The sequence below is a fragment of the Strix aluco genome, chromosome 4 (genome assembly GCF_031877795.1).
Source record: "Strix aluco isolate bStrAlu1 chromosome 4, bStrAlu1.hap1, whole genome shotgun sequence".
Lineage (NCBI taxonomy): Eukaryota > Metazoa > Chordata > Aves > Strigiformes > Strigidae > Strix > Strix aluco.
In genome coordinates this window covers 106116981-106133221 of record NC_133934.1, presented here as the reverse complement: position 1 = coordinate 106133221, position 16241 = coordinate 106116981, and the positions used below count along the sequence as shown (strand labels likewise).

The 16241-nt window shown below is 46.9% G+C and overlaps 1 protein-coding gene across 2 annotated transcripts in view; it reads right to left on the bottom strand.

The window, feature by feature from the left end:
- Positions 1–241: 241 nt before the first annotated feature.
- FLVCR2 (FLVCR choline and putative heme transporter 2) overlaps positions 242–16241 on the bottom strand; it is a 42834-nt gene continuing 26834 nt past the window's right edge. The window contains exons 6-11 of one of the 2 annotated variants that reach the window (XM_074824764.1): positions 14143–14253; positions 13408–13513; positions 12847–12958; positions 12368–12423; positions 9994–10091; positions 242–1710 (exon numbers count right to left, since the gene is read on the bottom strand). In XM_074824764.1, coding sequence (XP_074680865.1) covers positions 1704–1710; positions 9994–10091; positions 12368–12423; positions 12847–12958; positions 13408–13513; positions 14143–14253 — 490 coding nt within the window. In that variant the 3' untranslated portion in view covers positions 242–1703. The remainder of the gene's footprint in view (positions 1711–9993; positions 10092–12367; positions 12424–12846; positions 12959–13407; positions 13514–14142; positions 14254–16241) is intronic. The other variant, XM_074824763.1, reaches the window with a different exon arrangement.

The following is a 16241-nucleotide window of genomic DNA, read 5'->3' as shown; positions in this document are numbered from 1 at the left end:
CTACAGAAGACAGAAAACAGGAACAGGTTTCTCAGACCTAGGTGAAATAATGCCCAAAGCAGATGGACAGTACAGAGAAGGTAGGAAGGAACCAGTGGGATCTCCTAGCTAGGAACACAGTGCATGTGCAGAAGAAAGAGCGGAAAGACACAGAAGGGAAGAAAAGAGCACAACAGTAGCGCTGGACAGAAAGATGATTTTTCCATTCTGTAAAACTTTTCACATTATTAAAAGCCAGATGTAGACTGTTTCAACCATTTAATATGAATGTGTCAGGTTTCGTTGTACGTTTCAAATGTTTTTATTTCACATAAAAACTTCTACTGAAAAGCCATTTTAGACCCACATCCTCAATCCCAAATTATCAAAGATAGGACTTGAATTTTTTAATGTGTCAAAAGACATTATAATTACACCTAAAAAATGTTTTGTCAAAAATGGTATCTATTTTTATCCATTCCACATGGCTGTGGTTTTTGTCGCATCCCCCCCTCAAATGATATATGTATAACTGCATGATTTAAGGAGTATAAGGACACTTGATGTCTCCACCAGTGGAGGGATGCTAGAAAGGAAAGAGAAGGGATATAAGGACCTACATCTGTGTTTAGAAAATAAACAGCAGCATACAGAGGGGCAGTGTCTACGAGACACAGATGCTAGTAAGAGGGCTGCTTCTCCTGTTCTCTATTATAAAGTAGGAAGCTTCCACACTGGAGCAAATCTGGATTCCCATCATACTCAAACCCCTCTACTGTGGCTGTGAAGAGCAACACAGCCTTGGCTGGTTATCTCAATATAACACTTCACGAAAGTTTTTATGTAGAGTTGAAACATGCAAAAGGCACTTTATCATTAAGGAGGAAGACACAGTCCTCGGCCCAGGGAGCTTGTTTGACTCACTCCTGTTGCTAGTGTAGTGATAAGCTGGGCTTAGGCTGTAGCTTCAACATAAGCTACAGAACTAGTCCTTGCCTCCAGGCAGAAGGAGGCAGATTGGTATCTCTCAATTACTCCTCATATATAGGAACATCAGGGCAACCTCAGTGAATTCTGAGCAGAGGTTTATCCACAGACTAAGACTGCTTCATCTGGGACAGCCACATAATAAAAAACAGAGCCAGCAGTGGCAGATGCACTGCTCTGCACTTGCTGGTGATGTGCTGAGGCCTCTACCATCACCTGTGCAACACAGAGCATTACAGGCACCAAGGCAGAGCAATCCCTCTTCCTGAGAGCCAGTGTAAGCTTTTCCAGGGCTGCTCACTGAGTAAGCGTGATCCAGCGTGTCTGCATTTCATGTCACAAGTGCAGGGTGCCACCCTCATGTGCTCAGGGCTAGCCTGGAACTACGGTTTTTCTCCATATGTGTGCTTTTTCTTTTCCAAGCATACATGGTGGGATGGGAGGGAAGCAGTGGGTTTTCTTAAAATTTTCTTCCCAAGCAAAGTCTCCAAAACAGCAAGATGCAGAGATTTAACTGAAGAGAGAACACCCTTGTTTTGCTCTTTCACACTCTCGACAAGCAGTTCACTAGGCTCCTGTCCTGAGGCTGCCCCTGCTGCCATGGTGCTCATGTAACAGGAGGACAATGTAGGTAGCAAAGGTGGGAATGAGGGGGGCTGTATCTCCCAGCTCTGCCACACCTCCATTTCACAGCTTTGATTCCTGAAGGACTATGGGATCAGTGCAGGCTTCTGGCATCACTTTCTGCAAGTCAGAGAAAAAACAATACAGTTAGGACACTGGGTGGCCAGAGCCAGGCTTCAGAGAGACCAGCTGGCCAGAGGCTGGTTAATTTGCAGCTCCCTGCTAGTGTGCAGAAATCCCCAAGAACTGTCATCCTCAGAGAGTGCACCTGCTTCCCTCCTCCTTCTCCAGATCCTTCTACTGCCCAGACAAGGGGCACTGGGGCAGCAGGGCAGAGCAAGGGTCCCACTTCTCTTAAGCTACTTGCTGTAGACAACAGTTAATTCACAGAAACTGTACAGGCCCAGGTATCAGCCCCAGAGCCAGCTCACTGAAGACATCTCACTGTGACACAAGATCAGCCTTGAAGCGGTGAAGCTGCAGGGCCAGTTCCCTGGGCAAGGGAAGGAACTGGGCACTCCTCCTTCATGCCACGGGACAGCACAGTGTCTGTGCAAGCACCAGAGAACCTGCACCCTGTGCACCTTCAGGAGGCTCAGCACAGCAACTAGCTTCTCTCTGTCCTTACTCTGGCATGTCTGAGGGCCTCTTCAACTCCCAGACAGATTGCTGGTTCTGCCCATCCTCAAGTCTTTCCATCCCCACCCCCCATTCAGAGCTGGCATGCTCCATCCCACTTCTTCCCTGGCCCCAGCTCTGACTTACAGGTGGGTTAATTCCAGAGTGGTACAGATACTCATATCTTAATGAGCCGTAAGAAATAAGAGGCAAACATACACAAGGGTTTTTTTCTCCATAAATCCCATAGAAGAATGAGCCTGATTACTTGAACCCTCCTACAATTTCTTCCCTTAAGATGGAGGGAGCTGTGGAGTCATTTACCAGAGGAAAAGCAAGGACAACAGAGACTGTTGCCCAATTACTGGGCTGCACCAAACAAACTTTTGCAATTCCAGTTCAGCCTTCTTGGGTGGAGCTTGATGAGCTTCTCTCCTGAGTCTTTCTAGGGTGTGTTATGATTAGACCCAAGACGACTTCTTCCCCCAGGGGATTTCAGACACCTCTCCAAGTTCTGACACTGCTTACAGTGAGACACCCTGGTTGTCACCAATTCAGAAGGGAGCATGCAGACTTGTAAGGGTAAATGTGGAGTGTCCCACAGCCTGGGTTCCGAGTTAACTCACTCTGGGGCAAGACTGACATCTGAGGCAGGAGTCGAAGTGCATGGGAAAGAGACTCACATCCCCAGTGCAGTTCAAGAGAAGTCCAGGCAGCATGGAAGCAAGAGATATGAAACAGTTTCATTTTGAGTAGCCTCTTATATAAACTGCAGGTGAAAAGGTTTTCTACAGGTCAGCAGCAATATCCCAAAGTGGAGGAGATCAGGAAAGCTTCAAAGACATGCCTGGAAGCAAAAGCCAGAAAGTGCAAAGAGGGAATTCCTACGAGCAGGAGGGGTAGGGGGATGCATGAAGTCGTGCCAGAGGTAAGAGTAAGGGGAAAGCTGCATTTAGGCTTGGGAAACCCCACCAGAATGCATTATGGAAGCACTCCGGCAACTCTCAACAGGCTCCCCAGGCACCTCTGGGATCTGAACACCACTCACTTGCTGAAGAGCTACAGGAGTTTAGGAGATCAGCCAGCTTCCAGAGCACCCAGCCTTGGGAAGGAGAGGCTGCTCTCGCAGCTGGGAGTCACAGTACTGGAAATGGGCATGCAGACAGCTTTGGGATAGGGGAAGGCTGCTTGACACACATTAAGAACAGAAAAGGAGCAGGGAAGTTTGGGAAGCAGGGTGTGGGGTACATACCATTTGTGCCTACTATGCAAAATTACAGCAGTTTTTTTTTATTGGCAGTATTTCACTAGAGTAAGCGTGCTACAGCTTGCAAGGGACTCCAGTAAGCTACTGAGGGTGGATGTCTGCCCTAATGCCCTAAGCCAGCCCCTAAATCACACTGGCCTTGGGAGGAAAAAGCAACATGTTTCTGGGTATTCCACTGAGATCCATCCACTAAGTTGCATCCAGGCACACATACAACCAGTGCAAAAAGGTACTTGTCCTGACTTATCCAGGACATGGTTTGAGGACACAGCAAAACTTCATTTCTGTTTTAAACAAATCCCTTGCTGTGGCTGTACAGCACGTCACTGGTCATCCAAAATCATCCACTCATCAGTGCTTATCCCTGCTGGTAGCATAACACTCCAGACGAAAGTTTTTCATTTTATTACAATTCAAAAACCAGGACAAAGTCTGAAACAACTTCACTCCCTACACTCTGCTATCAAGAATAGGTTCACACACCCCACCCTGCCCCCCCCCCCCCCCAAAAAAAAATTCAATTTATCTACCACTATGTAAGTAAGCACAAAGTAGTCTCAGGTGCCCTGAACACACATTAATTGAATTTGCAAGTTTTGAAGAGACCTAGCAAAGACCAGTTTGAACAAAAACACAGTCCTGCCATTTTGGAATCCTGCACTCTATATGGTAGCTGCTTTCATAAAATCCACACAAGCTTAAAAGTATTTCCAAAGAAACATTGCCTAAGACTCTTCTTGAACAATTCACTCCTAAGTCAAAACAAACCATGAAAAATCAGCAAATATGCTTATTTCACAATGCAAAGAAACAGTGCAGGAAGGTTTTCATGGATGCTAGAAACCAGGAGGAGATGAGCACAGGCTGTACACAGCATATACGTGAGTATAACGCGTATGCTGAATCAACTGACACTACTATGAAACCTTAAGGCACCATGTTAGAATGGCTTCAGATGCACAAAGGCAGCCCAGAAGAGACTCGTTATTATCATGTCAAATGGGCATTTGATCCAAGTGTCCTGAGATACAGAAAACTAACCCTGCTGGTGCTCTGGAAACTGAGGCAGACAGAAGTGGGAGGATTGTTGGAACTTTATTAAGAAAGGACAAGGTGTTCACAATGCCATTAGGCTAATTTAGTTCCCACTACAAGTTCTACTAATTGCAACATCTGTTTAATTACAACCATAAGCAGATGAGGGCACCAATAGAGGACAAACTGCTTGTGAACACAAAGACAGGTCCTGCAGGGAGAAGGGAAAACATCCTGCAGTGCGAACACAGTGACCAAAAGCTCTGACAGGTGACTGCTGAGAGGCTGTGATTCCTGGGCAGAGTCAAGGCTGATAAATGCTGACTCTTGTCACTGAAGCTATGGCTTTATGTATTGCTTTTCTCCCTGCAAAATCAACAGCTCAGCCATGTTCTAGGCTTTCCATTTCATTACCAGAAGCCACTACTAGGTGAAAATTGAAGATCTTTCCCTGTGAGAATCAGCATGTGGGTTTCTCCCTTGTGTGTTCCTTAATACACTGGGAAAATTAGGCTGTTCCACAGTCCTATTCTGCACCAAAGCCACTCAACAGCTGAACATCCAGCTAAAGGTTTTGAGTTTTCCATCAGATCATTTCTATTTCTTCACCAGGAAGAATCATGCCTTGTTAGGCTAATACTCTGGATGATGGGCCCCAGATTAAACAATAAACCTACCTCCACTGGGTCAAGACAGTGGGAAGTGTGAGGCCTTCACAACTCCACAGCTCTATATCCTCTGGAAGCTCACATCTGACTGTCAGTCTTCTCCTTGCAACAGCCATAGAATCATAGAATCATTTAGGTTGGAAAAGACCTTTAAGATCATCGAGTCCAACTGTTAACCTAACATTGCCAAGTCCACTACTAAACCATGTCTCTAGGCACTACATCTACACATCTTTTAAATACCTCCAGGGATGGTGACTCAACCACCTCCCTGGGCAGCCTGTTCCAATGTTTGACAACCCTTTCAGTGAAGGAATTTTTCCCAATATCCAATCTAAACCTCCCTGGTACAACTTGAGGCCATTTCCTCTCATCCTATCGCTTGTTACTTTGGAAAAGACACCAACACCCACCTCTCTACAACCTCCTTTCAGGTAGTTGTAGACTGCAGTAAGGTCTCTCTTGAGTCTCCTTTTCTCCAGGCTAAACCACCCCAGTTCCCTCAGCTGCATCTCATCAGACTTGTGCTCTAGACCCTTCACTGGCTTCACTGCTCTTCTTTGGACATGTTCCAGCACCTCGATGTCTTTCTTGTAGTGCAGGGTCCAAAACTGAACACAGTATTCGAGGTGCAGCCTCACCAGTGTCAAGTACAGTGGGACAATCACTTCCCCAGTCCTGCTGGCCACACTATTTCTGATACAAGTCAGCATGCTGCTGGCCTTCTTGGCCACCTGGGCACACTGCGAGCTCATATTCAGTCCGCTATCAATCAACACCCCCAGGTCCTCTTGCGTCAGACAGCTTTCCAGCCACTCTTCCCCAGGCCTGTAGCGTTGCATGGGGTTGTTGTGACCCAAGTGCAGGACTCTGCATTGAGCCTTGTTGAACCTCATACAATTGGTCTTGGCCCATCGATCCAGCCTGTCCAGATCCCTCTGTAGAGCCTTTCTACCCTCAAGCAGATCCACATTCCTGCCCAACTTGGTGTTGTCTGCGAACTTACTGAGGGTGCACTCGATCCCCTCGTCCAGATTATTGATAAAGACATCAAACAGAACTGGCCCCAGTACTGAGCCCTGGGGAACACTACTTGTGACTGGCCACCAGCCGGACTTAACTCCATTCACCACCACTCTTTGGACCCAGCCATCCAGTCTTCTACCCAGCAAAGACTACACCCATCCAAGCCACAAGCAGTCAATTTCTCCAGGAGAATGCTGTGGGAAACAGTGTCAAAGGCTTTACTAAAGTCTAGGTAGACAATATGCACAGCCTTTCCCTCATCCACTAAGTGGGTCACTTTGTCATAGAAGGAGATGAGGGCAGTCAAGCAGGACCTGCCTTTCATAAACCCATGCTGACTGGGCCTGATCACCTGGTTGTGCCATGTGATGGCACTCAGGATGATCTGCTCTATAACCTTCCCCAGCACCAAGGTCAAGCTGAGAGGCCTGTAGTTCCTCAGATCCTCCTTCTGGCCCTTCTTGTAGACATGAGTCACATTTGCTAACTTCAAGTCAACTGGGACCTCCCTGGTTAGCCACAACTGCTGATAAATGATTGAAAGTGTCTTGGTGAGCACTCCCTCAGTACCCTTGGGTGGATCCCATCTGGCTCCATAGACTTGTGTCTGTCTGAGTGGTGTAGCAGGTCACTAACCATTTCCCCTTGGATTATGGGGGCTTCGTTCTGCTTCCCATCCCTGTCTTCCAGCTCAAGGGGCTGGGTACCCAGAGAACAACTGGTCTTACTATTAAAGACTAAGGCAAAGAAGGTATTAAATACCTCAGCCTTTTCTTCATCCTTTGTCACTATGCTTCCCCTTAACTCCAATAAAGGATGGAGATTCTCCTTAGCCCTCCTTTTGTTGTTAATGTATTTATAGAAACATTTTTTATTGTATTCTATGGCAGTAGCCAGATTAAGTTCTATTTGGGCTTTGGCCCTTTTACTTTTCTCCCTGTATAACCTCATGACATCCTTGCAGTCCTCCTGAATTGACTGCCCCTTCTTCCAAAGATCATAAACTCTCCCTTTCCCCCCCACTGAGTTCCAGCCAAAGCTTTCTCTTCAGCCAGGCTGGTCTTCTTCCCCACCAGCTCATCTTTCAGCACACAGGGATGTCCTGCTCCTGCGCCTTTAAGATTTCCTTCTTGAAGAACATCCAGCCTTCCTGGACTCCTTTGCCCTTCAGGACTGCCTTCCAGGGGACTCTGTCAACCAGGTTCCTAAACAGGCCAAAGCCTGCCCTCCAGAAGTCCAAGGTAGCAGTTCTGCTGACACCAGTCCTTACTTTTCCAAGAATCGACAACTCAACATTTCATCAGTGCTATGCCCAGGATGGTCTCTAACCACCACATCACCCACAAGTCCTTCTCTGTTCACAAACAACAGGTCCAGTGGGACGCCCTCCCTAGTTGGCCCACTCACCAGCTGTGTCAGGAAGTTACCTTCCACACACTCCAGAAACCTCCTAGACTGTTTCCTCTCTGCCATATTGTATTGCCAGCAGACATCTGGTAAATTGAAGTCCCCCACAAGAACAAGGGCTAGATTGTGAGACTTCTCCCACCTGCCTACAGAACATTTCATCTGCCTCTTCATCCTGGTTGGGTGGTCTGTAACAGACTCCCACCATGACATCTGCCTTGTTGGCCTTCCCCCTGATTCTTACCCATAAACACTCAACCCTATCATCACCATCATTAAGCTCTAAACAGTCAAAACACTCCCTAACATACAGGGTTACTCCACCACCTCTCCTTCCTTACCTATTCTTTCTGAAGAGCTTATAGCCATCCATTGCATCACTCCAATTGTTTGAGTCATCCCATTATGCCAGTTTTCCTGCTGCTCAATGGCTTCCAGCTCCCCCTGTCTGTTGCCCATGATGGGTGCATTGGTTGTAGATGCACTTCAGTTGGGCTATTGATCCTGCCAACTTTTTGGGCAGACAGGCCCCAAGTCCTATGTGACCAATCTCAGGTGTTTCTGTGGTTTCTAACACATCAATAACCCTTCCATCTTTGCTGCTGCACCGATATTCATTCCCTGCCTCCACTGAGACAGCAGACCAAAGGACCTCACTAGCACACCATCCCTCAAACATCAGTGTGCTGCCCCGAGGCTTATCTCTAGTGAGCCTGCTTTTATCCCTTTCCCCTCTTCAAATCTAGTTTAAAGCTCTTTCAATAAGCCCTGCTAACTCCTGTGCAAAAGTCCTTTTTTTTCCTTTGAGACACATGTACCCCATCTGTTTCCAGCAGGCCTGGTATCATGTAAACCGACCCATGATCAAAAAACCCAAAATTCTGCTGGTGACACTAGGCTCGGAGACACGTATTGATTTGCTGGCTCTTCCTGTTTCTTCCCTCATCATTCCCTGCAACTGGAAGGATAAAGAACATCACTTGTGCTCCTAATCCCTTAACCAGTCGTCCCAAGGCCCTGAAGTCTCTCTTGATTGTCCTCAGACTTCTTGTTGCAACTTCATCACTGCCTACCTGAAAAATCAATAATGGATAATAATCTGAGGGCCGTACCAGGGTAGGAAGCTTTCTCTTTGCATCTTTAACCTGGACCCCAGGGAGGCTGCAGACTTCCCTAAGAAGTGGGTGAGGTCTGTATATTGGGCCTTCTGTTCCCTTCAGAAGTCTCCTATGACAGTGACCTGTCTTTTTTTTTTATTTATGGAAGCAGTTTTGATGCAAGGCGTATACAGCAACATGACTGAGCCTTGCAGTGTCTGTTTTGCAACTGGGATGTCAGAAGTAACACCAGCAATTGTACCAAGCTAGGTCTGCTAACAAAGGTGATGACAAACTTCAGCCATCAAAAAAGTACCGGTACACCCCAAGCAGACTTGCCCAGTTCATGCAGCTACAGCTTCTCAACTACTTGGTCCCAAATCAACACTACACATGTACCCTGCTAAAACTGCCAATGACTGCAACGTGGAGACAGCTTTAGAAGCACTCGGTCTGGAGTCAATCTTTCCCTGCCCATGAGACTCTTCCTCTTGCTTGCATCAAAGCGTGGCAGCTTCACACTCTCTGTAGCACACTCTAGTCTTAGCAGGATAAAGGCTGTTTTACCCAACAGACTCACTCTGCTTTTCCCTGTTAGTCCTGTTGGCTGTGACACTAAGCAATATACACACTAGATGAACACCTTGAAAAGCAAAGGGTAACATGGCTAACTTGGCAGAACAGCCAGTCAGTGCAAAGCAGAAGACAGTGAGTAATAAAGCGTTACACCCTGAGCAACAGCTGAGAAAATGCCAAGTGCCATTGAGATTCACAGATCAGCAAGCACAGAGCTTTACGATTTGCAGGCATTCTTATACCAAGAGGCACCAACCCAATGACTCTTATTGCTAGATGTTTTTAAACTTCCTTCTTGAAGTTGGCCATGTGCCCTGGCTGTGATCAAAGCCAACTCTTCTACAAGGCTCCTGGTATTACTTCCAGCCAAGAATATGGACTGTAAAAGTAATGCCAGAGAAGAGTCTCCAAATGCCTGCACCTCCTCTCCCCAATAACTTACTGACAATTCAGTTCTCCATCCACTCCAACACAAGGCTTTGCCTTGCTGCACCTAGTTGAATCCCTATGCTCCTATCTGACATGAGTCTGGTGGAATCTCCACTTTGTTCTTGAAAGCTGTCTTGTCCTTCCTGTCAGGTGGGTACCCAAGAAGGCCAGAAGGATTCTTGGTACTCTGTAGCCATTACTGTCACCCAGAAGTGCCATTGGCTTGGTGCCTGTGCCACCCTTGAGTGTTCAGAGAAGCAGATTAGTGCGATTCTCCTACCTTTGTGTATGAGCTAGTGAGCAGGAGAGGGAATCGATGGGGTTAGGGTTACAAGCTACAGTCCCATAATCCGTGATCTGATTGCTGCCTTGGAGTCTCTGTAACAATAGCCACAAGTCACCATCCCAGCAAAGACAGGAGGCAAGTAGGGAGGGAAATGAAAAGAGGGGAAAATAGAAGAGGAACTGGCAAAAGGAAGAAACCAGTAAAATCACCCAAGCATGTGTCAGGCAGCTGTGCCATGTAGAAAAGCTCCAGTACCTGACTCGGTCAGAGCTCTCCACAAAGGCAGCACACAATGTCCAAGCCCAGCTGGCTGCTCCCCCGACTGAGGCATCCGTGTTAGCACAGAACACCAGGTTCAGCCCACCTTCAGTTGGTCAAGCACCTGGGGTTGTTTCTTAAGCTTGAGAAATACTGAGGTGAGCTCAGCCATGTGGAGGCCACATTTGGGAGTAGGGTGTCCATCATGACTTCCTCCCAGCATGACTCCCTCAGGGGGAAGGAGCTGCCAGTGAAGTTTTTGGCTGACTGAGACCTGTTGCCTCACACACATCCCTCTGGTTCTTATTGCAGTCAGTTCTGGAGACTTTTAGGATTATAGAAATGACATCTGTGCCACCTTTTCTCTGGTCTCAACACCCTCTCCACTCCAGCAGCAAGCTCTTACAATTGTATTTATACTAAAAATGGCTTAAGCAGAAGTGTACAATTCATCTGGTGAGAGAAGTGTCTGACAAAGGGAAAGGACCTTACTACTACTAGGCATCATGTTCACTGCCAAAGGACCTTGATACTTCCTAGGCCTTCCACATATATGTTATGAATTAACTCACAGTGCCACCAGCACCTCTCATTACAACCCTGCTGCCCCAGGGCTTGTGGAGGATGGTTTGGCCTCTGCCAAACTGTTCATCTGTTCATCCTCTGCCTTTGACTTCAGCACCGTTATCAAGGGATACAAGCAGTTTGGTGTATATCAAAACAGACTGGTCTTTACCCCAGCTCAGCTTAGCTAAGTGTGTTCCAGTTAGCCCCATTCACGCCAGGATTCTGAGAAAGCAGTTGTCTTCTAGCTTGGTCCCGTACACCATGATGCTCACCACTGCTAAAATCAGCCGAAGTTGTAAGCCTCAGAGCAGGAAAACAAGCATGAATTCTTTTTAAGTTATGACAATGGCAGGTAGGGACTCCTTTACCCAAACCAGATAAATTGTACAGCCTTTTCCCCCCCTCATCTAGTCTAGAAGTATATGTGCAAGAACTACTCAAGGCAGCATCAATTCCTTTTACTTATCCTACCCTCTGCATTTGTTCTCAGATAGTTCAGTAAAAATAAATAAAAAATAAAAATAAAATAAAAATTAAAAAGCATGTATTTTGTAATTGAAAATCCACCTTCCTGAGCAGCCGGTCGGAGCAGAGCTGCTTCTTGGACCTTCTGGTCTCTCTCCAGATCAGACTGGTTAGATTATCTGGAGGAAGGCAGCACTGTCTTCTGAAAAGAACTCACTTGAGCCAGCAGAGAACTGAGCTTATGCACTTTGCTAGTCATGGTCGCTGATGGCTTCATGAACGTTGAGTGGACATCTCTCCTAACATCCTAGAAGAGGAGCCCAGAGCAATACGGAAAAGAGCCTCAAACAACCACCAGTCCCATTCCTTTCCCTGCAGGGAGAGCTTCTAAGAGTATCCACTGCAAATAGTTCACCAGAGACCCTCTCCCACATGCAAACAGCTACATTTATTGCACAGCATGCCACAGGGACATCGTGCCCTGAGCTCTGGTGCACACATATGAACTAGCAGCCTTGTCTGCAGCACTATGAAAAGTGTGGGGAGCCAGGCTGCTCAAGCCCTCATTTGGGTTTTGCCACCTAGTTTGCTCCAGTCCCATACACTGAATCCCACTTGGCAGCTGAGGGCAAGGAATAAGAGGAATAACCCACCTCCCTAGGGGCTAGGGGCCTCGAATAATAATACCCAGCTCTAAACAAGGGCAAAGCACTAGAGGGATCAGTGCATTGTTACGGGAGAGAAGCGAGCACGGCACTGCCCTACATCTGTCCCTAGACAACACGAAGATGCGTGAAGCCCCGCAGACTCCCAGAGCCCACGGATTTGCCTGATATTAACAGCAAGCAAACAGAGGCCCCAGCAGCAGACAGAGCTGGGATTACAGCCACCTGTCTGAAAATGTCAACAAGGAGCTTCCCCACAGACTGGGCAAGAAGTGGTGGGATAAGAGAAGAGAATCACAGCTGCAATCCTAACTCAGAAAGGGTCAGTCCAATTCCTAGAAAGGAGAGGGGTTGTGGGTTGTCCTGAGCTAATAGCAGGGGCACAGCAGGGATTGAAGGAGGGATTTACTCACTGTCTGTTCATTATCCAAATTGGCCTGCTGTCTTCGGAGATCAGCCTTAATGAATGCTGGGACAGAGGGAGGAAGAGAGATGTGAAGGCAGTTAAGTCACCATGCAGAACCCAAATCAATTTCCGCAGGACTCAAAGGGGCAGCAGAGGCCCCAGAGGAGACAGGAATGCGTTACGGTGAGCAACGGAAACCACTGGATAACACAGAGAGCACTTCTGAAACAGTCAGGATAGAGACTCCTTATTGCAGCATGTAGAAGGTGCATCTTTGAGACCCCAGCCAGCAACCAGGGCAAGAAGTCTTGGATCTTCTTTGTAACACAGACCAGATGCTTAAAGAAGCACAGCAGCATTGCTATGATTCTACTGTGTGGGTCCTGCCCTCTCCTGCAGGCACCACTACACACAAAAGTCCTTCACTTCATATCCCAAGCCCAAGGGGAAGAGTCACAGTGGAGGAACACTGAAAAATTTAATTACCTGTCATAATGGTCCCCAGGAACAGAAAGGAACAAAGAAGAAGGTTTCCTGGCTTGGTCCCAAAGTGATCGATGATTTGCCCTTGGCCGATGGTGAAGGCAATACCAAAAATCTACAAACAAAAGCAATGTAAAACTGTACAATTATTATAAAGCAGCCTAAATAGCTTCCCAGCTTTACCAAAGTATCAGAGCATACAGGCCAGCCAAGCTGTTAGTTTGGTTATAAACACGTCCAGAGACACCTCCTTGCAGCTGATGGAAAGACAGGTGAACCTTAATGCTGGAACGCCTTCTCTCACTGGAGAAGAGCCAGATCCTAGGCTGTTAGGAGCAATGTTGGAAAATGCAAAGATGACTGGCATCCTGATGCATTTTCCTAAGCAGAAATAGAATGGGTGCTACTAGAGAAATGTCATCATTCAAAAATCCAGGTCCTGGGGTGCTTATATCTGCAGTATATTACAATAATCATGGACAAGAAATAGGAATCAAGGCTGGGAACTACAATTTAATCGCTCTGCCTATAAAGAGACAAGCAAAGGGAAAACAGCACACCTACCTGTGCTGACACATTAAGGAGCCCTGATGATGTTCCTTCTGATTCTGGGTATGTCAACTCTGCAGCAAACTCAAAGCCCAGGGGAAGGTATCCTGTCATGAAAAACCTGTAAAGAAACACACAGAAAGGAAAACTTAGCAACTACCAGAAGGACTGAAGAGGCACGGTGTAAGTCCATATCCCTTTTGGGATGCTTCTCTGACTGCACAGGACGTTTCCCCTATTATTGTCACAATCCAGGCAGCTGACTCCCTCACCAGGGCACAGGTCTTCCTCCTACCCAGAAATACCTTTGCCCACAGCCTCAAGGCAAGCCAGCAGGGAGCTGCCAGTTGCTACAAGAATGAGGCATTAAAAGCAGCATCTCCCACAAGTAACTGTAAGGGGCATCATCCCCAGCACAATCAAACAGCCACCCAGGCCTGCATGCTTTTCATTCCTGCCCACTGGTCATCTATGGGGCTGTGGTACCACTCGCTTTTCAAATGCTTTCACTTGATTACCTGGAACATTTAAGGCAGCTACAGCTGAGCAGGGCCATGCTAATGTCCCTGATTCTAATGAAACACATACAAGAGAGCAGATGGGAAGACCAGATCATTTTGCCCTTAAACGACGCAGGAGCCACACACAGGCCACGGCTCTCCCCAATCCCTCCTGCGCCATGAGTTCTGTCTCCCTGCTCATCCCCTAGCAGCTCACGTGTAGAGGAAAGCAGCCTGCACATGAACTTACCCAAGCATGCCTGCAGTCAGAAAGACCACCCAGAGGTGTCCTAGGCTCAGAGTGAAGGTGTAGGTTATCATTCCCACCAGAGACATGATATAGACGACTAGTGTTGTCTGTCTGCAAGGAAAAGCAGAGTCAGGGTTTTATTTAATGCAGTCCTCCTATTATTTTCATCCACAGATCTTGGTATAGTTTGCAGCACATGGTTAAAAAGTTGCACAGCTCTTTGATACCCTTACCCCAGACAGAGGAACTGGACTGACAGAGAGCACAGGAGAGTCTGCACATGCAGCAGGGCAGCAGGAGAAGCAAGAACAAGACCTAGGAGTTTTCACACTCCTACCTCATGACCAGGGGCTTTGCTCCCTGTGGAGTCAGAACATCACATCTATAAGGAGGCACCTATGAGGCAGCCAAGAAGCTCAGATACTGCCATGGGTTGACAGATCGTGTACTGTACACACCTCTTGAGGAGGAGAACAAGAGCCAAACAAAGAGATCATTAATCTTTCTTGGGCACCCCCTGTACTATAACCAGTTGGACACACTTACTTATAAGCAAGAGCAAGAGGATTGAGCACTCCCAAGCAGGAAAGCAAAGGGAAGAGGTGACAACGCTGCTACAGTGTTATGGGCCTGTATTTTTCAGTGCTATCCAAAACACCTTTCATTGCTGCTCCTTTCTGTGTTTAAACTGCCTACTGTACTTGGAGGTGACTTTCAAGCCAGGTTGTCCTCACAGCCTCACCCTCAAGCTATGGGAGCGTTTAGCAGGGCTAATGCCAGTTCCACAGCCAACAGCGGCTGAGCCACAACGTCTCATATCTGGGCAGAGGGGACAAAGAGACCCCATGCCCAGGAAGCAGGCCAGGCAGATCCTGGGAACAGCCAGACCTGCAGCAGCCCAGGCCAATTTTACCAGAACTGAAATGTTAGCAATTGTCATCCCTGACTAGACACCAAGGAAACCCTTCCCACATCCAAAAAACAAGGCTCTTTCTAAAACAGGAGGTAGCAAGTAGCCCTTCACAGCACGTAGTTTTGGGAAGAAAGGAAGGAAGGAAAGGTAAATCCTTTACCTGACTGAAATTCCACCAGGATCATGAAAGCAGAGCAGTTACCAGAGTGACAAAACCTTTTGGCCATTGTCTTTTAGGAAGAAGTTAAATGTATAACCACAAGCTACTTGTGTACTTTCTACCACATTTTAGTCTTAAACCATTAAAGAATGAGTTTGGTAGCAGTTCCTAAAATTCTACTAGAGAAATTAAACCTCAAACTATTTTCACTTTTTTTTTTTTTCCTTTTTAATGCAAATGACCACCATCAAAAATCCAACCCCAAATGAGTGGCCACTATTATATTATCTAATAAAATGTTTCCAGTACACTGAATTACTACAGATCAAACCAGAATGTTCCAGCTACAGTTCTGTCTTCCCTCACTGCTGCAATGACTGAAGTCAGTGGGGGTCATGCTTATATGTCAATTCAGGCTTGAGAAGCTCATTTCAGACTTCAACTATTGATCAATGCTTACAAAGGTTCACCAGACACATTTAATGTATTGAAAGGCTAAACAACGTTTTGCCATGACAAGCAATTTTGTTTCGTATCAAAGGGGTAGGCAAATCCCTTAGCCTCCAGTGCAGTAGCATTTCTAGAATATGTTCTTTCCAATGCTTTCATGGAGGAAAAAAAGCCATCTGCGAAGGCAGCACAAAGGGGCTGCTTGCTTCTGCTACAACCCATTTTAGAGGGATGCTACATGGTCAGCACACAGCCTGGAGGCTGCAGAAGGAGAAGAGCTGAAAGACTGACAGAGAGCAGCTCCAGAAAGTGAAAGAGAATCAGATAAAAGCCTTTTTCTGCTCAGTACAGGTTCCTCAGATATCTCCCATGAGTTCTTATGCCTCCCATCCCTTGACAAGCAGCCATGGAGGAAAAGTGTTGACTAGGAAAGGGGCTCATGGCTAGAATTACAGTTCCCTTGGCTGCATGGACCAAGTTTGAACTGGTGCTCCTTCCATAAACAGGATTCTCCAAGCTACACAGCAGGTAGTGGTAAAATACAGTGCAAGCCTCCAAGAAGTGGCTGTGGCCCTA